Source organism: Artemia franciscana, chromosome 5, assembly GCF_032884065.1.
Source record: "Artemia franciscana chromosome 5, ASM3288406v1, whole genome shotgun sequence".
Taxonomy (NCBI): Eukaryota; Metazoa; Arthropoda; class Branchiopoda; order Anostraca; family Artemiidae; genus Artemia; species Artemia franciscana.
Window position 1 is genome coordinate 46,826,842 of NC_088867.1, and position 22,540 is coordinate 46,849,381.

The following is a 22,540-nucleotide window of genomic DNA, read 5'->3' on the forward strand; positions in this document are numbered from 1 at the left end:
TTAGCGATATTCTTTAAAATGAGCCCTTAAGCAACTCTCTATGATGTTTCAGTACCCCACGAGCTGCGTAGAAGGAGAAACAGAAAAAGATGTTCCACATGCAGATTTTACGAGGTTGCAGCGACTTTCCTTGTTATTCAAGCCAAGGGACTTTAAGTTCGCAGATAGGTATTCAGCCAAAGCAATTCTAATGATGTACTTTTTGTTTCTATCGGACACCATTTTTTGGGCCTTCAGGCTTTTTTTTGTTACTATGGCTCGTGTTGATCTTTCACTAGATTGCAGTAATCACCGCATAAAAATTCGTCACCTTCTGAAATTTTGAAATGAAATAAAACTTAAAATTTTCTTGTGCTTTTATAGGTTCGATTTGAAAACTAGAACTGTTGCTGAAACACAGTAAATATTTTTGAATTTTGTGGAATAAAATACTGAAAGAGTAAACGACGAACCACAGGGAATCCTGAATCACGCTGTTGGAATAATATGCTATGAATACTGCATCGATAAATCCCAAAGTAGCCATAATGTGTTAAGCTTTTCCTATGTTATTCTCCTATTGCATAAATAACACAATCCAAGTCTTCTATCATTTATTAATATATGAACAATTGTCAAAAATTACATTTTATCAGTTACTTTGGGCTAGACTTCTTTCTTTATTATGATAAGGATTGTGGATAACTTCGAAGACCACACTGCCTTTCCATGACGAAAATAAAACAGTTCAAAATAGGGATGAAACCTTTTAATCGACAGTGAAACAAATATAAAATTTTAACTGAATATTTCGGACACACATACAGTGTCCATCATTTGCAGTAAAACTAAAAGACATCACTAAAAACAACAACATTTATACCCAATAAACTAATTAAATATAGTTTATTGCTCTAATTTTTTTCAATGCAATCGGAAAAAAAACAAGAGCTAAGAGCTCATATGGCTCTTGTGACGAGGTTGGAAGAGCCAAGAGCTCATATGGTATGAGCTCTAGCAAAATTCTAAGAATCAATAGATTGCTTTAAAAGGAAAATCAGAGGCTTAATGCCGGTTGGGATTTAAAATAAGAGCTCTGAGTCACCAGCTCCTTCTAAATATCAAAATTCATTAAGATCCGATCACCCACTCGTAAGTTAAAAATACATCAATTTTTCCTCTCCCTTCAGCCCCTCAGATGGTCAAATCGGGGGAAGCGACTTTATCAAGTGAATTTGTACAGCTCCCTGACACGCCTACCAATTTTCATCGTCCTAGCACGTCCAGAAGCACCATACTCGCCAAAGCACTGAACCCCATCACCTAACTCCCCCAAAGAGAGCGGATTCAGTCCGGTTACGTCAATCACGTATCTACAACATTTATAAGCGTTTTCCAAGATTTCCGGTTTCCCCCTCCAACTCCCCCCAATGTCAACAGATCTGGTCGGGATTTGAAATAAGAGATCTTAGATATGAGTTTCTTCTAAATATCAAATTTCATTAAGATCCGGTCACCCGTTCTTAAGTTAAAAATACCTCAATTTTTCTAATTTGTCCAAATTAACAATCCCCAGCTCCCCCAAAGAGAACTGATCTTTACCAATTATGTCAATCTCGTATCTATAACTTGTGCTCATTCTTCCCATTAAGTTTCATCCCGACGAATATACTTGAAGTTTTGGGGAGGGGGGTGTGTGTGTGAGGGGTTGCCAAGTTATTCAGTGCTTATATATCTGATATTTATCTGTAATATTAAATAAATAAAAAATAATTTTTTTAGCTGAAAGTAAGGAGCGACATTAAAACTTAAAACGAACAGAAATTGCTCCGTATATGAAATGGGTTGTCCTCTCCGCAATCCCTCGCTCTTTACGCTAAAGTTTGACTCTGCCACAATTCTACTTTATAAAACAATTAAAAACTTTAGCGTAAAGAGCGAAGGATTGCGGAGGGGACAACCCATATCATATACGGAGTAATTTCTGTTCGTTTTATGTTTTAATGTCGCTCCTTACTTTCATTAAAAAAACTATTTTTTTTTTAATTTAATTCAATTAAAGATTCAACGCAACGATTAGAAAAAAGTAAGGTCAGTATCATCTGTGAACAAAGCAATTTGCCCTTTTTTTAACAGCCATTTTTTTAAAAACAATGGCACATGTAGGAATAAATGGATTGTGTATTTTTGGCAAGCCTACGTACCCGGGAAAAATCATGAACCTTCATACTATAATTGTAAAAGTATCACTATAATAAAGTGACCATACCACTCGATGTCTTTTTTTATGTTCTTTACAAATATAACAATCACTTATGTCGCAAATTCAAATTTAAGCACAATTTGAGCTCTTGAAACCAAAATATTTCTAGTTTTGGGGTATAAACAAAGCTTAAAATATTGGTTTCAGCATTAAACTTCCTTCAGAAGGACTATGTGGAATCAACTAGTGCTTTAGAAATCGATGTGAACAATCGGAAGTTTTAACTTCCCCTTGAAAGCGTTTACTAGGGTCCAAACGGACCAGATTCCCTCTGTACGTCAAGGTCAGATACCGTCGTCCCCCCTGATTCAATCGAAGTAGTTCTCAAAGCTGCACAGGCGTTCCATATCAAATCAGTAGCCCAGATACAGAAAAGGTTCCATTTCGAAGACGACATTTACAAATATGCTGAAATGGTTGACCCAGTGTCAGCTCAATCACTTCAGCCTGCCTCTCTGCTACCTTTTGTTTGGAAGTATGGGCGAATCCCATGGGACAGAACCAAAACCGAGCAGGAGTGGAGGAGGCAGAACCTCATCCATATTGAAAACGGCAAAACAATGGATGCCGTGACTTGCTGGTGTTTGGTATTGGTGAAAAAAATGCTACCGGAACAGAATTTGTATCCTAACCTGAAACCGGCAGGATTATTTATTTCCCCTGTTCCATTTTCAAATGTCAATGTCGAGAGGTTTTTCAGTGCTGTAAAAGTAGTAAAAACTCACCGTCAGAATAAATTGAAAACATAAACTTTGCGGGGGATTCTAAAAACAAAATATGGAATGAAAAGGGCTCAAGAAAGTGTGGAATGTGAAGATGATTAGTTACTTCACCACAAAAGAACGGTGAAAGCTTCAGCCACCATACAAAAAATGTTGAGGACACATCAGGGGAAGATAAGGTCTGATTACGTTTTATAAGTTACGATTGAACAGTATTAAACATCTTGTACTGTAATCTACATTACAGTATTACATTTTCTTTTCTATTTGCTTATTATTATTTGAAGTATATTTGAAGCTATTTGTATTTAGCTGCTGATTAAAAAACACTTTAAACGGCATGACAAGACATTCTATTATGGTAGTGATAGCTAGACTTCAATCTAAAAAGCCAAAATATGTTACCTTTCAATGGTACGGGTAAAATGAGACAGGGAGAAGCGGTTCAGGGAGTAATTAGAAAATGGGAGATTTTTAGGGATTCTTCAACTGAAGATGGGGATTTCTAGGGATTTTTCAGCTCTTTATTAGGGATTTAAAAAAATGAGAAAGTGGAAACACTGGAAAGAGGGTCAATTTGCCAGATGGATTGTAAGTTAAATTTAGGTTTTCTTTTGCTTTTCTAAAAACAATTTATATGTCACAAGATATAAGGGATTTCAGAAGAGGGGGAGAACTATCCTGATATGAAAAAGGTATAAGGTATGAAAAACTTTATAATCATGTAGGTATGAAAAAGGTTTTCTTATGTCACCTGTTATAATAGGTGTTTTGAATTAGGGAAGGTATCCATTAAATTTAAAATTACATTACAAACAAAATATTACTAAATATAAGGCAAAACAAAAGAAAAAACCCAACTGAGTGATAAGAAATGCCTCGTCCAGTGTTGCCATATCAGACGGAGAGGATTATGCTTCCTTGAGCCCAAAATTATGCTTTTTTGGACAAATTTATGCTACGCTTCTATATTTGCAAAACTGCGCTGGAAATATGACATTCCGAGATGTACACAAGGCACGGTGAAGTGGGCAACCCCTTGGAATGAGATGCAGAGTCAGCGATCTTTTTGAAACAAAAAGGATGTAATGACCGACATCTTTGCCTTGGCATGCCGTTATATTTTGAAAAAAAATAGTCGATAGGCCAACATTTTTCTTTTAGAAAAAGTTATAGTTTCAGTTGTTATCTCGATAAAAAGAATGTGAAGGAAATACAAAGAAATATAGCAACAGGTTAAATTTGATAGTACCAAATGTGAGCTTACCCCCTCACAGGAAAGGATTAGCTCTAAATCAATAGGTTATACAACGAAAAGAATTTTAAAAAAAATAATAGAAATGAACTCAAAGTAATTACCTTCGTTATAGGCATGCATTTGGAGATTCCATTCTTTTTTTTAAGGGATATTTCGGTTATTTTGAAAATGTCAGCCATGATATATGTAAGTTTTTGAGAGAGTGTTTTGGTGCAAAGGTCCCTAGATGCATATCCACCTTTTTCAATGAGAATGGGGTATAAATTAATTTCAAAGCACCACATTATTAACAATATTTATTACCTGTGTAAAAAAAAGTAGAAAAAACGTAAGGAAAAAAATGAAAAACAATACATTGCAAAATAAAAATGAGGCCAACTTAACGGAGTAGATGCAACACAAGAAAACATAATAGCCTTCAGAAAAACCATGAAAAAATCATAATTTGGCTCAATTCCAACTCCAAACTCCGTTTTTACTCCTTTTTTTGTCGTTTATGCAATTATAATGAAAAAAGAAATCACCAATTCAACAGCACAAACACATAAATAAACATACAGCATAAAAAAAAGACAGAAGGAGAAAGGAAAACTGTTTTCCTACTTTAGAATATAGATCAGTACTTGAATGAGGCCTTAACCCTACTCATCCATCCAATTACATAGGTCAAACAGCATAGCTATACACAATCAACCATAAAGAATAATCCATGGACAGGCAGTCGTGTCGTAAGTAAGCATAAGTTGTCATTTACCAAATATCAAAAACGATAATAAACACAAATAATTCAGAGTCGACAACCCAACACAAGGGCTCATCAGGAGAATACACACTTGCCTATAGGGTTTCGGCACTTTAAATTCCCTACTCAGGCAAGCGGCGTGCCTACAATAAATTCTTTATGGTGTCCCCGTGCTAGGTATCACCCCCAAATTATAATTAAAAGATCAGTGACACCTTGCTTAGTTGTCTGAGGACAGAATTTGCATTGTTTACCCTCCCCTGCAATTTAAAGTACCAGAGAAGACAAATAGACAGCAGTGTAGGGTCAACCAAAAGTATCAAACAATGTGACGGTGTTTGTGATCTTCCTTTTCGACAAAACGACCACTTCATACTCTTTATAAGAGCCCCATACTCCTTGCTCTAACCGATAAAGGAGCCCCAGTTCACGGTGAACCCTTTCAGAGAAATTTTGAGTGAAAAAATATGAGTCGACATCGGGTTAGACGCTTTTGTGAGCCATTCGAGAACACCATTTGAAGGCTCTTGAGAACACAGTTCAGATACAGGTATTTTACTCATATTCTTATAGAATGATAGACTAATCTTGGAATACAAATTCACAAGCTTAGAAATATATTTTTCAGCTCTGGAAAATCATCTACTCAGATTGATTTTCGCAACTTTTCTGTTGCCTACTTCACAGATCAAAAATTTTATTTACTGAGAAAACGAAACTATTTCCTCACGATAAAGTGAAGGAGCTTGGAGGTAGTTTAATTCAAATCAGGGATAACAAAAAATAAATAGCTATATTTGTTTGTTTTTTTATTCACATAGAGATGCTAATTATATTCAACCTGTAAAAACCGTTTATCTTTGACATACTTCAGTCAAAATAAAACTCAAAATAAATATAAAAAAAAATCCCATTTCTACCAATAATTGTTTGATTCCGAGCTCGAGTTGGAATTCCTAACAAAAAACTTCGTGTACTTACAAAAAAAAATACTAGGAATCATTTGTTTAGCCCTTCTTCGTAAACACCCTCCAAAACAACACTAAAAGCTGTACAAACAAGTCTTGTCTTGAACAAGTAATGAAGCTGAGCCTCCACAACGCAGTTATAGAGAGCCTTAGTTCTTTTAAGCGCTCCTTAAGAACTTCTAATCTTAGCATTAAGATGTCCATAAAGCACAACACAGATAATTTCAAAATCGACAAACCAAAACACAAATCTTTTTGCAGTGTTTATCGTGTGCATTTTAAAAGCCGAAACACGAATAAAAGTTAAGTTTAAAAACGCGGTTTTTTGATCAACCTAAAGAGCAAAGTTATAACTCAAAACAAAACACAATCATAGCCGTGTAGTTTGTGCAGCAAATATCTGTAAAACTGGTTCAAAGTAACTGACTCGTGATGTTTCCCTATATTTGTAGAACTCTGTAAAACTGTTACTTTCCTGAAAACTGAACTTTCTTGTGACTTCCAGAGCTGCAGACAACTTAAGGATTTTCAGGAAAAAGCCTATAGCTTGTTCTTATTCGGGATAGTAAGAGACAAATTTAGAGAATCAGACATCATCCAGTTTATCATCCAGTTGCTATCCTCAAAGACATAATTTTGGACCTTTCAACATCACTAAGCGAAATAGTTATCTCAAAATGTTGATTGGATGTGTTTTGGGAAATGATTGGCGTGAGGTGGAGGCTATTGACCTTAAAATCACTTCATACTGTTAAAAAAGGCACTACCCCTAACAATTTTCAATCGACTTAGCTCTTTTTAAAGTTTCTATGAAAACTTCTTCAATACCGAAATGTCCTGGTCTAAAACAAACCAAAGAAAATTAATAATAATAAATAAATAACACATTGTGCCCGTATTCCTCTTTATTTGCGCTGCCTATGATAATAGCACGGACACCCATGTAACAGCTTTGCTTCCTGACACTTTATTAATGTATTATGTTATTATTTATATGCAATTAATCAGTGCTTATATCAGTAACTCAAATACTTTCTACCTTTCTATTTTCTTAGCATTTGTCACTTCTTTCTTATTGTTTCTTTGTGCGATTTTTTGCCCCTGTATATATTCTCGTTTTATGGTCATATTGACTAGAATCTAAGGGGAGACATCCCTACTCTCTTCTTTAGGGGGATTTACTTACTATGATTTAATTATCACTTGGATATATTTAAAAAGCCCAAACTTTATATTTTGTGACAAAATTATTCACGTAGTCCATTACTGCTCTACAAAATTCCATTGGCAGAAATCACGTCATATTGAAAAACTTTTGAGTATACTTTTCAAAATTTAAAGGGAAGGGGCAAATGCCTGGGGCACAACTAAAGTGCATTATTTTCTTTAAGGATCTATAAGTAAAGGAACGATGCGGCTCAACTATAATCGAAAACCTAAGAAACTTTGTCTTGATAACAAAACAAAAAAAGAGGATACTGACGATGCAAAATATCGTGGTTGCAGCCAGTTTCCTTCTTTTTAAAGTCTAGCAGATTTCCCTTGCTGTTCAAGCCAAGGTACTCTAATTTGGAGAGATTATATATTTTTTTTCAAAATCATCCTATTTTCATTTGGTTATATACTTTTAATTTTAAGGTTAACGAAAAAAAATTTACTATTCCTGAATCACGTTCTTTACTATAACTATAAAATTTTCACATATTAATGTGTTGGACATCATTAACTGTATGTTACATTTAAATTTATACGTTGTCATAGCACAGTGGTTCTCTTCTAAGTATTCGTAGAATTCTACCTATTCGTAGAATTCGAGTTCAAACCACTTGGTGGCAACGCTTATGGACATGCAGGCTTAAGTTGGGGTTAGGTAGGTGTTAGGGTTAGGTAGGTGTTAGGGTTAGGTAGGTTAGGGTTAGGTAGGTGTTAGAGTTAGGTAGGTGTTAGAGTTAGGTAGGTTTTGGGGTTAGGAGGTTAGGTTTTAGGGTTTCATATTTATAGTTGAGTGTGGCTGTATTAGTGGTGTCGGTGGCCAAGTGTTCTTTTATTTTATGTATTTTGTTGTCTCTATCTCCCCATCGGACAAGCTTTGCTTTTTATGGGAGGTAGTAATCATTTTTCGTTTATTATCTGTTTAATGAACAAATCATTCCCTCTCTCTCTCTCTCTCTCTTATATAAGTTGGTCTTTTTTTCGTCATATCAAAAGTCAGTTGAAAGGAAGAAAGAGAGAATTAAAAAAACATCTTTGGTTTAAATGGTTGGGCAAACGGTGCTCAAATAAGATTTGAGAGTACAGTGAAGTAAGGAGTGTCCTTCAGAACTGAAGGATTCGAGTTCAACCCAATGTGTGGCAACAATTGTCAAACATGCAAAAGCATGCTTAGGTTAGGTTAAGTTAAGTTAGGCTATATATATTTCTTCTTTATGGTCATATTAACTTGGGATTTGATTACAATGATTTAATTATCATTTGGATATATTTACAAAGCCCAAACTTCATATTTTGCGACAAAATTATTCACGTAGTCCATTACTGCTCTACAAAATTCCATTGGCAGAACTCACGTCATACTGAAAACAAAAATTTTTGAAAAAACTTAAAAGTTTAGGGGGATGGGGCCAATTTCCAGGTTACAACTAAAGTGCATTATTTCCTTTAAGGGTCTATAAGTAAGGTACGATATGGCTCAACTATAACAATACGTTGGTTTTGTCATGTTCTTTTTTTTTCCTAGCACCCTGATTTCAGCTTATTCCTAGAAAGTGGTAAGGGTCTAACCCCCGCAGTTTTTACGGAAAGTATGAACCTTATATCAGATTGATGAATATGACTTTGTATTTTGGAAAGCTTCGTAGAATTCTTGCCTGGGGCAAAATATATTGTTTCTACCCATTTCTGTTCGTGATTTCAGCTAAGTCTATGATTCAGTTTTTTGCACTTGGAATTGCGGTAGAGAAATGGTATCAGATGTGCCTCTTTAACTTTAAAAGATATCTCATTGCTAAAGAAATTAGAGTTTATCCTTTGCTTCTGTCTAAGTGATGACGTTAGAAACATAGCCTACGGCTATGTTTCTATGGAGTTGGGCCTGACAACATATGAAGAGGATTTGGACATGGACAAATCAAAGACTAATTTTAAAGTAAGTCTGATTTAAGTCAGCTATTTATGCGGCGCTATTGAAGGAACAAGCAGATTTGTGGGGTAGATGCTATTGAAAGACAAAAGTATTTGAACTGTCCAATGGAGTTGAGCCCAAAAATATATGAAGACAATTTGGACATAAATAAACTGTTCAAAAAGTTTTTATCTTAAATTGCTGGTAAAGTGCCCCCAATGGAATATATTGAGGACACGCCATCTTTTTGGAAATCAGAAATGAGTATGAGTCCACTGTTGTTTTGGCTTAGCTGATGAGCCAATAAATAAAGACAAAAATTGTGACTTGTAACAAAAGTGAAAAGTGACATTATAAAACCCCAGTATATTTGACCGATCAAGGCGATGCCCCATGGACTGAAGAATCAATTCCGGCATAGGAGAATTAATCATTTAAAACTGTATGTTTCTTGGTGGCTTTCAACTTGTTTTAATTGCCGGAATGGTCAACTAAAATATCTTGGGGGCTTATAATGTCACTTTCGTTACAATTTTTGACTTTATTTATTGGCTTAGATAAATGTGAGTCAAGTGTTGGCATTTATTTATTACCGATAGATGGAAATCAAGACATCCAACTTAGTCTCTTCTGTTGTTCTTTTTTCTTATAAAAGATGTAATCAGCTTGGCGCTATTAGAATAAGGAAACGAGTTTGCTAAAGAATATTATTTTACTTTGAAAAAAAATCATTATAATTAAAAAAAAAAAAGATGCCAACAGCACCCGGTGTTCCCAGGCGGTCACCCATCCAAGTACTGACCGGACCCGACGTTATGTGACTTTCAGGATCTGACGAGACTGGGTACTTTCAACGTGGTATGGCCGTTGACTGAGAAATTTTGTAACAAAATACCTGTTGGTCCACAAACTGAAAAGAAATAAAATGCCTAGTTTTAGAGTCATGAACCAAGGTTTTTAGTAGACAAATATTTAAAAAGAATCAAAATATGTTTATTAATTGTTTTGGTAAAATTCTAGTGAATTGACTTCTTGCTATCTCGAAAGGGTTTAGGTTAGAAAAATGAAACTTTCAGGGATGGGTCTACAGGCTAAAGTATGTCCCGGGAAGGTATTCTAAAGTACCCACCTCCTCTACTTCTCCCTCTAGAGGGCCCTGAAATTCGCCTACATGACAGGTCTATACCTATCGAAATTTTGACAAAACAACATTTTACCTTAATTTTCAGTTACTAGTTACTTTTTCTCTGCCTTTAGTTGTGAAAATGCAATTCCTGTTATTTGAGTAGAATTCTGAGCCATGTCAAGGTTTTTTTTCAAAATTTAGGAAATGTAGTTGCATATTTTTAAGACCTTATAAAATGGAATTGAGTAAAGGTATGAAGCTGAAAACAATTTTGTCGTACTTCAATTAAGCAGAAGATCTATTTTGCAAGGTTTCGCTTTTATAACACACATATTTTGAAAGGTCATCAAAGGTCAGGGCCCTCTAGAGGGAGAAGGAGTGGAGGTAGTTGCTTCAAAATACTTTCCCAGGACATACTTTAGTCTTTAGATTCATCCCTGAAAGTTTCATTTTCCTAACCTAAGCCCTTTCTGAGATAGCAAGAAGTCAATTAACTAGAATTTTACCTTTGTTTTTTTTTTATAAACAAACCTTCATTCCTTCTGAAAAAAATGACAAGGCCCCCAAAATGTTTCTACCTTTGAGATGACTACCCTATGACTTCCTAGGCTAGTTTAAATCAGTCAAATTAGAGGGTCTTTGAAACTTTATTAATTGTAACAAAATGGTTTAGCCTCAAATATATATTTAGATTTTGTTGGGATAAAATTTTACGATTTTTAAGGAAAATATCTCCCCAGCCTCCGGTAAATTCTTGCCCTTTGTTACTAGATAAATGTGAAAGTTTTCCTTTTCACATTCAGCATCCTTAATTGCATAGCTTTTTCCTCTCCGGGAGTGGTTATATGCTATAGAGTGATTCAATTAATTTGTAGCCCTTAAAAGGGCTGTTGGTTAATTTAGGGTAGGTCTTGGAGCTAAAATTGGATTCATTAGGCCTTTGCTGGTTTTTCAGTCTTTTTTGGTAGAAGGACTGCTTGAATATTGGGCAAAACACCTCCTTGGGCAATGGTAACCCCCGACAGTAGCTTGTTGAGTTCTTCATCGTTTCTAATGGCTAGCTGAAGGTGACGAGGAATGATACGAGTTTTTTTGTTATCTCGTGCAGCATTACCAGCAAGCTCAAGGACCTCAGCAGCCAAATACTCCATCACCGCTGCATAGTAAACGGGTGCCCCTGCACCGACTCGCTCTGCATAGTTGCCCTTTCTCAGAAGACGGTGGATCCTTCCCACTGGGAATTGGAGACCTGCCCTGTTTGAACGAGACTTTGCCTTTCCCTTCACTTTTCCACCTTTTCCTCTTCCTGACATGGTTTCTAGGTTACAAAATTCACTTGGACTCTTCTTGATCACGAACAAATTGAAAATGATGGCTATTCTTGAAAGCGCAAGCAATTTATGCTCCGGCCAGCGAACTGCTCTGACAAAAGAACTGTGCGCGAACTGTAGTTGGTATATACGGGTCAAATTTTGTAAACGCTATTCATTTGACAATTGAATTTCGTTAAGGCATCTTTTAACCATGGCTCCAAAAACTTCAGGAAAAGCAGCAAAGAAAGCTGGTAAGGCGCAGAAAAATATCAGTAAAACTGATAAGAAAAGGAAACGAAAGAGGAAGGAAAGTTACGCCATTTACATTTACAAAGTTCTTAAGCAAGTGCATCCCGACACTGGTGTTTCTAGCAGGGCAATGAGCATCATGAATAGCTTTGTCAACGATATCTTTGAAAGGATTGCTGCGGAAGCCTCTCGTCTTGCTCACTACAACAAGAGGTCCACCATCACTAGCAGAGAGGTTCAAACTGCTGTGAGGCTGCTCCTACCGGGAGAACTTGCCAAGCATGCTGTTAGTGAAGGCACTAAAGCTGTGACAAAATACACAAGCTCCAAATAAGAGGGGATTTTCTCTGTCTATTAGCGCCCAATTAGCCGGGCCCTCCCAAACAGCCCTTTTAAGGGCTACCACCTTATTTTAAATGCTCTGCTCTCTAATTGCTTTTATTGTTCCTGGCTTTGATTTGCGAAATCTCGGGTCAACAAGAACCCATACTAAACCCTAATACGAAAAAAAAACAAGTCCCCTGTTTCAAAGACAACGCTTAATTTACTTGTTGTATAGAAAGTAATATCTATCGACGAATAGTTAAAGAGTGTAGAAAACGGGGCCTCGGTCTTTTTCATGACGTTCCATCAAAAACATTTTTATAGGCAGGCTTGTAGGCCCCAATGGGAGCTATTCGTTTTTGTTTTTTTTGGCTATTTTTGGATTTATTAGGCTGGCCTAAATTGGCATTTTGCGTGTTTCCTTTTCATTAGATGTTTTGGATCAACGGCCCTTGAATCAGAACACTAGGCTGTTTAACGTTATTTCGCGTGTTTGTTTAAACCGTCTAGTGGCCCTTAAAAGGGCCGTTGGTTAAGACGCAATTGCGTAGAAATTAGGGTACTTAGGCTCTCTCGCCACGGATACGACGAGCAAGTTGAATATCTTTTGGCAGGATGGTCACCCTCTTGGCGTAAATGGCACACAAGTTGGTATCCTCAAAAAGTCCAACTAGATACGCCTCGCTGGCTTCCTGTAGGGCCATCACAGCCGAACTCTGAAACCTCAAGTCAGTTTTAAAATCCTGAGCAATCTCTCGCACAAGTCTCTGGAAGGGCAATTTCCTTATTAAGAGTTCGGTACTCTTTTGATAACGACGAATCTCTCTCAGGGCTACGGTTCCGGGCCTGTATCTGTGTGGTTTTTTTACCCCACCAGTAGCAGGAGCCGACTTACGTGCAGCCTTGGTCGTAAGCTGCTTTCTAGGTGCCTTCCCACCCGTTGATTTTCTCGCAGTTTGTTTTGTCCTAGCCATGTTGATAGATTACCTCTCTTGAAAAGAATGAACAAAAGATCAGATGTCTAGTGGCTATATTTATGTGGAGCACCAGCCGCGCGATAGAGGAACAATTTGCGGCGAAAGACTTTAGCAATATATATTAAATGGGCTTTCAAGAAAACTCGTTAGTTTGTCAAAAACTTTACAACTGCCTGCTACGGTATTAAATTAAATATGACAGGAAGAGGAAAAGGAGGAAAGGGGCTTGGAAAAGGAGGCGCAAAACGTCATCGCAAAGTTCTTTGTGACAATATCCAGGGTATCACAAAGCCAGCAATCAGAAGACTGGCTCGCCGTGTTGGTGTAAAACGTATATCTGGCCTAATTTACGAGGAAACCAGAGGTGTTCTCAAAGTTTTTCTAGAAAATGTTATTCGCGATGCTGTCACCAACACAGAACATGCCAAGAGAAAGACTGTCACTGCAATGGATGTAGTCTACGCTCTGAAGCGTCAAGGTCGTACATTGTACGGCTTTGGTGGTTAATGGTTTCTAAATGCATTTTGAACTGTCCCCCTACCCAACGGCCTTTTCAAAGGCCAAGAAATCTTTAAACACTTTCTAGGCCAGGTTCTATGAGCCTTTTCCATATTGTGCATTTTAAAATGTCGGTAAATACCATTTTTTTTTTCTCAGGTGTAATATCTGATTCAAATTATGAAAGCAAATTACCATTGCTATTTTACTGTATTTAGCTGTTCCTAGCATATTTGAATAAAGTTGTGTATTCTCATCATGGAATGATTCAAAGAAATAGTTGTTGCTATTCAGCTGCACAATCCTATTCTGTCATGTTTGAATAAAGATAGTAGGAACGGAGGAAAATGTGTTCCTACTCTTACTAAATTGTCGTTGGATCTTACAATTTGGACAAAAGCATTGCATTAATTATTTGCAGTTAATAAACAAGTATGAAAAGACGGCAACATTTTAGATAGCAAATGAATTTCCTTGTAAACTGACTCTGAGAATGAAGCCCAAAATCATGAGTTTCAAACTATAACAAAAGGCATCTGACTAACTTTAATTTAATTTAAGCAAATGGACTTTTAGCTGGTATTCACCGTTGAAATATATTGCATTTCAATTTTAAGCATTGAACATATTAGTTTGTTCCAACACTGCTTTTGGTCTTTTGAAATACGAGACGCCATAAACCTATAAAAATGATTTTTATCTAAGGTTATATAGTAGTTATTTTCGATTATATTTTATTTGTGATCATATAGCAACAATTCGTTTTGCGTTTTTAATTTTTGCAAAAACTTTTTGTCATTTGTGTTTTAACTTCTTTTTTTTATGATTTCTATTGTTTGTTTTTGAGCAAAACTTGAAAATACACTGTAGAAAGAGACATTTCTCCGGTTTAAAATAATTCTTTTTTGAGTGGAATGCATATTAAACTTTCAGTTAGCCTATGATCGAGACGAATAAAAGCGCTTTGCTTCAACTTTGCCTCCACCCGCATGTCAAAGACATTACAATGATAATTTTTTTTTTTTAATTTAATGCTAAAATAGAATAAAATTTATTTTTATTTGAATACAAATTTGACACAAAAGCCTCAAAATTTCAATACCTTTGGCTTTTTGAAATACACGACTATAAGTAATAAAAGCCTTTGTTTCGAGAAAATAAATGAAAAAATACATCCGAATTCCTTTGACTCTTCTTTTGTTGAAAACGGTCGTTCTAAAGGAATTCTGATTAAAAAGCATAAGAAAAAGAAATTCAGAGACGATTGTTTTTAGAAGCCTCCTTGTCCACTTCATATCCTCCATCTACTACCATCAGTAGATATTTAGACATCAAAATCTAAAAGGCAGACATTTTTTACTTACTTATTCATACAAAATCTAATGATTGTAAATGCGTCAATTTTTTTTCACAATTAGGCTAAAGTGTGATTTCTATTGTTCGATATTAAGCAAACTCGAGAGTATACTGTAGAAAGGGACATTTCTCAGGTTACAAATCGTATCGTTTTAAGTGTTATGTACTATTGAACTTTTATATAGGCTGTGATAAAAATCAATAAAAACGGTTCACTTCCACTTCCAACCCTCCGCATCTCGGAAACCTTACAATGTTATTCTTGTCTTTGCAACTATAATATTAGAATAAAATGAAATTTATTTTCATTAAAATACGAGTTTGACACTTTAAGCCTCAAATTTAGGTGTCGTTTCTTATTGCTTTATCTTCTGTGTTTTTAGTTGGAGTTTCGGAATTAATTTGAATACGATTTTGCAAACACATATACATCTATATTACATTTCCTGAAAGTTCTTGTACTGGATTTTACTAATAAAAAATAAAAAGTGGACATTGAGGATATGAATTCCTAGCAAAAAGGTGTTTATTGAGATTGAACACTAGTTTTGACGGATTTCCACTATTCTCTGCCCGTTTGCTGGCAAATTAGCACGGATATAGCGGTGAAAAAAATGTCTACTTGTAGAAAAATGACCTGTCTATTCTTTAGTATAGAATTCATCCCTCAAAAGCTTACCTCCTAGTCAAAAATTTAAATAAAGCCATTCCAAACAAACCCAAGCACGGCCGAAATTCCTTAGCTCGCGCAGAGAATAATGTTAACCCGGGTACGGCGGTTTCCAAAGTACAAAGGTAAAACTTTAAAAATAAGCAGGTATTCGATATTTAGTCGCGGTCGCGCTAGTGATAACAGGTAAATTGAGAAAAATTGGAAATGTCTGAAGTTAAAGCTGAAGCGGCACCAACAACTGTAGAATCCCAGAGTATGGCTTCACCAGCCAAGAAGGAAAAGAAAGCAAAGGCTCCGAAACCAGCTAAGGTTGCAAAGCCTACAGGGGATAAAAAGGCACCAGCAAAACACCCAAAATACACGGAAATGATCACCAAATCCATTGCTGACCTGAAAGAACGTTGGGGATCTAGCCGTCAGGCCATTCTCAAATACATAATGGCCAATTTCCAGGTTGGCAATGATGCCAAAATTGTGAATATGCATCTTAAACAGGCTTTGAAGCGTTACCTTGCAAATGGAATTGTTATAAATCCCAAAGGTACTGGCGTAACTGGTTCTTTCAAGCTTGCAAAGCCTATCAAGGCCGAAAGCCCCAAGGCTGGAAAGCCTGCAAAGCCCACAGCTAAGAAAACCTCAGTCAAGAAAACAGCCAAACCTACTGCAGTTAAAAAGTCAACTTCAGCCAAAAAGGCTACCAAGCCAATGGCTGGTATCAAGAAACCTGTAAAGGCTTTCAAGAAACCCACTGTTGCCAAAAAAGCAGTAGCAGCAAAGAAGACGACACCTAAGAAGGGGTCATCAATCAAGAAAGCTCCCGCCGCCAAGAAAGTGGCATCTAAAAAGTCAGTAGCTAAGAAACCAGCTAAAAAGTAAATGTGTGCAATCATCCTACAGTATCAAACAGCCCTTTTCAGGGCTATCAAAGCGAATGCTCGAAACTCTGTTCAGAAATTTATAATGCCTATAAATTTCACATTTTGACTGTCTACTTTTGCCTATACATCGCCAATATACATAGACAATATACATATACATAGACAATAGAGCGGCACCTTCAAATCGTTAGAGCAGAGGATCCATTCCCGACTAGGCTGATACAATGATGACTAATATAATTACGTAAGGAAAACTAATAACGGAATAAAAATAATTATACAACTGAAAAGGATATAATTAAATCCTGTTTTTGCTTAAGACAATAGAACTTTTTTATTTAGTTTTTTTAGTTTTTCTTTTTTTGAACAGATTCATGAAGGAAGAGTAAATCATTCCAACTTGGCACATAAATAATAGTACTATTTTACAGGAAAATACCACAATTATAAATATTGTTGCCTAATTTCTTTTTTCAAATTCCGACACTAAAGAAAAGGTTTGATTTCAAAAAGTTCAGACTGTTTTTGTTTGTATTGTTTTCTCTTTTAAAAATACAACACATCAATCGGCGCAATCTTTGCAAAAGCAAAAAAGGAGAAACACAGATTAGTCTTTGATTAAAGTCAGTCGTTTGCGCTGCGCTCTTGAAGGAGCAAGTACATTGTGTGTCATTGTATGCTACTGAAAGACAAAAATAGTTGAACTCTACAATGGAATCTAGGCTGAAAACATTTGAAGGAACTTTGGACATAAACCAATCAAAGACTAACTTTAAAGTTAGTCTTTAAGACAGTTGATTAGGCGGCGCTATTGAAGGAACAAGTAGACTTTTGCTGTAGAAGCTATTGAAAGACCAAGGCAACTTGAACTGTACAATGGAGTTGGGCCCGACAACATATGAAGAGGATTTGGACATGGACAAATCAAAGACTAACTTTAAAGTAGGTCTTTGATTTAAGTCAGCTGTTTACGCGGCGCTATTGAAGGAACAAGCAGATTTTAGCTGTAGATGCTACTGCAAGACAAAAGTAGTTGAACTGTACAATGGAGTTGAGCCCGAAAATATATGAAGACGATTTGGACATGAATACACTGTTCAATCAGCTTTTATCATAAATTATTGGTTAATAGCCAACCCCCAATGGAATATACTGAATTACACGCCAACTTAATTAAGTGGTTAATTAACCATTTAAAACTGTATTTCTTGGTGGCCTTCAACTTGATTTAAATTGCCAGAATGGTCAACTAAAATATCTTGGGGGCTTATAAAATCACTTTGGTTCCAATTTTTGAATCTTTTTATTGGCTTAAATAAATATGAGTCAACTGTTGTGGCTGTTCCATTTTCGCCTTCATTTAGTGGCTTATCAGCTAAGCCAAAATAGTTGATTTGCATTTATTTATTACCGATAGGAAATGTCCAATTTAGTCTCTCTTTTTTCTCTTATATAAAATATGATCACCTTGGTGCTATTAGAATAAGGAAACAAGTTTGTTAAAGATTATTATTTTACTTTGAAAAAAAAAAAATCATAGTAATAATAAAAAAAAATGCCAACAGCACCCAGTGTTCCCAGGCGGTCACCCATCCAAGTACTGAGCGGGCCTGACGTTGTGTGACTTCCAGGATCTGACGAGACTGGGTACTTTCAACGTGGTATGGCCGTTGGCTGAAAGATTTTGTAACAAAATGATTGATGACTCACAAGCTGAAAAGAAACAAAATGCCTAATTTTAGAGTCGTGAAGCAAGGTTTTTAGAAAAGAAAAATATTTAAAGAACGAATCAAAATATGTTTATTAATTGTTTTTTTGGTAAAGTTCTAGTTAAGTGACTTCTTGCTATCTCGGAAAGGGGTTAGGTTAGGAAAATGAAACTTTTGGGGATGGGTCTACAGGGTAAAGCATATCCCGGGAAGGTATTTTAAAGTACTCACCTCCACTCCTTCTCCCTCTAGAGAGCCTTGAAATTTGCCTACATGACAGGTCTATACCTATTGAAATTTTGACGAAACAACATGTTACCTTAATTTATGGCTTCCTAGGCCAGTTTAGATTAGTCGAATTAGAGGCTCCTTGAATTGGCACTTGGTTATTTTTAAAAAAACAGTTCCTCGATTTTTGTGTATAATTTACTGGTTTCTTAGGTGAAAATGAGCTTCCTTTCCTACAGTAAATTTCTACAGTACAAATGGTAAAAATTTTGTCTACTTTTGCCTATACATCGCCATAGCCGAATGATTAGAGGGGCGCCTTCAAATCGTTGGAGCAGAGGATCCATTCCCAACTAGGCTGATACAATGATGACTAATATAATTACGTAAGGGAAAAAAAATAATGGAATAAAAATAATTATACAACAGAAAAGGATATAATTAAATCCTGTTTTTGCTTAAGACAATAGAACTTTTAGACAATTAAATAAAAAAAACAAGTTTTTTCAACTGAAAGTAAGGAGCGACATTAAAACTTAAAACGAACAGAAATTACTTCGTATATGAAAAGGGCTGCTTCCTCATCAACGCCCCGCTCTTTACGCTAAAGTTTGACTCTTTCTCTCAACTCTTCTTTTTAAAACAGTAAAAAACTTTAGCGTAAAGAGCGGGGCGTTGATGAGGAAGCAGCCCCTTTCATATACGAAGTAATTTCTGTTCGTTTTAAGTTTTAATGTCGCTCCTTACTTTCAGTTGAAAAAACTTTTTTTTTTATTTAATTTCTGAACGTTTTTGAATCAATGCATGTTTTGATTTTGGCTCTCCGCAGAGAAATAATTATAAAAAAATTTGTATATTTTTTTTTTGGGGGGGGGGGCTAAATGGCTTTCTCATAATTTGATCGAATGATTTTGAGAAAAAAGAGCGGGGGAGGAAGCCTAGTTGCCCTCCAATTTTTTGGTTAATAAAATAGACAACTAGAACTTTTAATTTTTTACGAATCTTTTTATTAGTAAAAGATATACGTAACTTATAAACTAGCTTACGTAAAGAATTTTTTATTCTCATGTTTTTATTACACATATGAGAGGGTTCGCCCCCTCGTCAGTACCTCTCTCTACACTAAATCTTAAATTTCGGCCCAATTCATTAAGAATGACCACTGAATCACAAAAGCCGTAGAATAAATAGTTGACATTACTAAAAATACTTTAGCGTAAAGAGCAAGGTATTAGGAGGAGGTGAGCCCCTCATATGGGTAATAATTTCTGTTCGTTTTAAGTTTTAATGCTGCTCCTTACTTCCAGCTGAAAAAACCTATAAAAACCGCCGATACGCCGATTCTCTAGACAGGTCGGGGTATCATCGCGTCCATTTTATAATAAGAGTCTGCAAGAGGCCCAGAAGAAAGTTCAGACATCGTTTATTTTTCGAGGCCTTGATTTGTCACACTTAAATTATGCTGACGACGTCCAGAAGCTTAGTTGGACCATTTCTGGTATTGAGGAAAATTTTGAAATTTTATGTTCCGAATATAGGAAAACAGGGCTTGAGCTTCATGCTGAAAAGAGTGAAGTTGTGTCAGACACAGCGTGACATCAGAGTGATGTCACGTAATCGACCCATCCCCGATATCGTTTGTGTTGATGGTCGTCCTGTTCAGCTATCGCCAAGCATAAATCACCTTGGATTACCCTTTGGAAGCGACTTAAGGCATACTCGAGCACTTTTATTAGAATGTCTAGGTGCAAAGCTTCACAAGGCCTGCTTGTTCCTTGCAAAGCACGCTATAAAAGAAGAGTGCTCTCTAAAATTTATAACGCGTTTTCGGTGCCCCATTTGTTAGCTTTGTCACCTTTTTGGAAAGTTTTTAGTACGTCAGATAAAGAATCTTGTCGGTCATTTTTTTTTTCGTTACGCTAAGTTCCTACTGGGTCCTATTGGGTGTACGTCTGTGGGCCAAACCTCGGCGTATGGTTTCTGTATATGGAGTTATCGATCCGTTTGCTGTTGTTTCGGAGCGTAGGCTACTCTTTGAACAGAATTTGGATACTTCAAATAGTTTATTTAGTGGCTTTTTATAAATGTTTTTCCTATTGAAGGTGCTTTTTGTTTCTTTTTTTTCCTTGTACGCTCCATTTTGACACCATTGTGTGTTTATTGGGATAATAAAGTTTCATTCACTCATTCATAAAACATATTTGAACTCTTTGCATGAAACCGGCACAAACAACTTGTAACATTCCAATTCTACAAAAATGTAATTTTAAAGAATGGGTTGCTTGTATATTTAGGGCCCAATTCCTAGGGCTACTTGATTCGTATATCCTCTGTAGGCGCATATTTCGAAGCCTTAGATGAATTTGAACATAATGATAGTCCCAAAAGATGAGCTAAAGATTATTTGAGGGGAGAGGCGTAACTCTAAGGTAGAAAAGGCACAGGGGATGGCTGGCTATCCTTTGATCTCTTTTGAAATTTCAATAATACACTAGAATTTTTAGTTTTCAATGAAAGGGGCCCCTTCAGAAATTTCTAAGACCATCTGTTCTATACGATCTGACCAAGCTAAGGGGGGGGGGGTGCCTTTCAAAATATCGTAGCCCAAACTTTCATTTGTATAAAATAAATATTTATCAATTAGCCCTTCCTTCATTGAGACTTTGTGAAAGTATTTGGAGAAAGACGTCAGATTTAGTGTAAAAGTGAGAGGGAGATAGGAGCTGCTGGAACAGGGTGAAGAATTATGATTAGCTAGTTTTGATCTGAGCCACCTAACGTCCTGATAGACAATCAAATAGAGAAGTGCTTGAGATAGCTTTGACACAGCTGAATGGAAATCACATATGGAGGCAAAGCCCCCCTACACTCTTATGTACCGAAAATCTCAAGGTACTCTACCTACTTGAGAATACCTACCATAAGGGGCTAGCTCCTCACTGACATGACCTTAAAAGCCCAACTCCTCTGAAAATAAATCACTAATTCAGGAGACTAATTATCCTTGTAGGCCTATACTCCAACAATGGGATACTGTGACAATTCTCTCCTGTTTGAGAAACAATAGTCAGACACAGGTATCTTATACTTTCATTTTTAAACTGCACGAAAAATATGAGAGAACTAACTCAATCAACTGAGCCCGAAGCAGTGCTGATACAAGTACTCCAAATTTTTACTTAAGTATCAAGTATTAAGTACTCATTGTTTTTTTACTTAAATATCAAGTAATAAGTACTTTCCAAATTCTTACTTAAGTGTCAAATATCAAGTACTTGTCAAAATTGTACTTACTTCAAGTACTACTTCAAGTATTTATTCTATATATATATATGTATATATATATATATATATATATATATATATATATATATATATATATATATATATATATATATATATATATATATATATATATATATATATATATATATATATATTTCTGATATCAAGCCCACGCTACCTTTTTTAAAGCCATTCTGAAGGCTTCTTAGCCCCTTCCCTTGCCTATAAAATGTCCCCTGTCATTCCTCTCTTGGAAATCTTAATCAAGAACCAGAATTTCTGTTTTATCGTTTTTAACTGTTTCCCTTGTTCGGCTGGTACACACCCAATAAAGTCCAAGAAAATAATCTTAATCAATTTTCATCACAACGGCTTGAAAGGAAAAGACTATCAAAACAATTAAGTGCAGTCAAAAAACTCTTGATTGGATCAGACATATCACATGACAGGATTAACAAAGTGCACGTAGGGTTGAACTTCTGGCGATTAGTGTTCAATCAAATCTGGCACTTTTGAAAAAATACAGGGTTATTCTGAAACATTTGGGAATGATGGAAAAAATATTGAAAGTATTGTTTTCCATTGTTTGGCTGGTACACGCCCAACGAAGTCCAAAAAAAATCTGAACCAATTTTCAACACAACAGCTTGAAAAAATTGACTTTCAAAACAATTAAGTGCAGTCAAAAAACTTCTGATTGGATCAGACAGATCACATAACAGGATTAATACAGTGCACATAGAGTTGAACTTCTGGCGATTAGTGTTAATTCAAATCTGGCACGTTTGAAAAAATACAGGGTTATTCTAAAACATGTCGGAATGGTGGAACAATATTGAAAGTAGAAAAATAAACTTTGGAATGACTTTAA

General features: G+C 35.9%; 5 protein-coding genes and 2 pseudogenes across 5 annotated transcripts; 3 read left to right on the forward strand and 4 right to left on the reverse strand.

Moving 5' to 3' along the window:
* Positions 1–9,806: 9,806 nt before the first annotated feature.
* On the reverse strand, positions 9,807–9,925 carry LOC136027807 (5S ribosomal RNA; annotated as a pseudogene).
* A 1,186-nt stretch (positions 9,926–11,111) lies between these two features.
* On the reverse strand, positions 11,112–11,492 carry LOC136027745 (histone H2A-like). Its single transcript, XM_065705201.1, has one exon. It carries the CDS (start codon positions 11,490–11,492, stop codon positions 11,112–11,114), a length of 381 nt encoding a protein of 126 aa, XP_065561273.1.
* A 211-nt stretch (positions 11,493–11,703) lies between these two features.
* Positions 11,704–12,075, forward strand: LOC136027746 (histone H2B-like). The gene has a single exon (XM_065705203.1). It carries the CDS (start codon positions 11,704–11,706, stop codon positions 12,073–12,075), a length of 372 nt encoding a protein of 123 aa, XP_065561275.1.
* Positions 12,076–12,628: 553 nt separating this feature from the next.
* LOC136027747 (histone H3-like) lies at positions 12,629–13,039 on the reverse strand. Its single transcript, XM_065705204.1, has one exon. It carries the CDS (start codon positions 13,037–13,039, stop codon positions 12,629–12,631), a length of 411 nt encoding a protein of 136 aa, XP_065561276.1.
* Positions 13,040–13,237: 198 nt separating this feature from the next.
* LOC136027748 (histone H4-like) lies at positions 13,238–13,549 on the forward strand. Its single transcript, XM_065705205.1, has one exon. The coding sequence runs from the start codon at positions 13,238–13,240 to the stop codon at positions 13,547–13,549; it is 312 nt and encodes a 103-aa protein (XP_065561277.1).
* Positions 13,550–15,773: 2,224 nt separating this feature from the next.
* LOC136027749 (histone H1-delta-like) lies at positions 15,774–16,445 on the forward strand. Its single transcript, XM_065705206.1, has one exon. The coding sequence runs from the start codon at positions 15,774–15,776 to the stop codon at positions 16,443–16,445; it is 672 nt and encodes a 223-aa protein (XP_065561278.1).
* A 1,558-nt stretch (positions 16,446–18,003) lies between these two features.
* Positions 18,004–18,122, reverse strand: LOC136027804 (5S ribosomal RNA; annotated as a pseudogene).
* Between the last annotated feature and the right edge of the window lie 4,418 nt (positions 18,123–22,540).

Excerpts from the sequence above, each read along its gene's own strand:
- LOC136027745 (XM_065705201.1), bottom strand. The coding sequence starts at position 11,492 with ATGTCAGGAAGAGGAAAAGGTGGAAAAGTGAAGGGAAAGGCAAAGTCT.
- LOC136027746 (XM_065705203.1), top strand. The coding sequence starts at position 11,704 with ATGGCTCCAAAAACTTCAGGAAAAGCAGCAAAGAAAGCTGGTAAGGCG.
- LOC136027747 (XM_065705204.1), bottom strand. The coding sequence starts at position 13,039 with ATGGCTAGGACAAAACAAACTGCGAGAAAATCAACGGGTGGGAAGGCA.
- LOC136027748 (XM_065705205.1), top strand. The coding sequence starts at position 13,238 with ATGACAGGAAGAGGAAAAGGAGGAAAGGGGCTTGGAAAAGGAGGCGCA.
- LOC136027749 (XM_065705206.1), top strand. The coding sequence starts at position 15,774 with ATGTCTGAAGTTAAAGCTGAAGCGGCACCAACAACTGTAGAATCCCAG.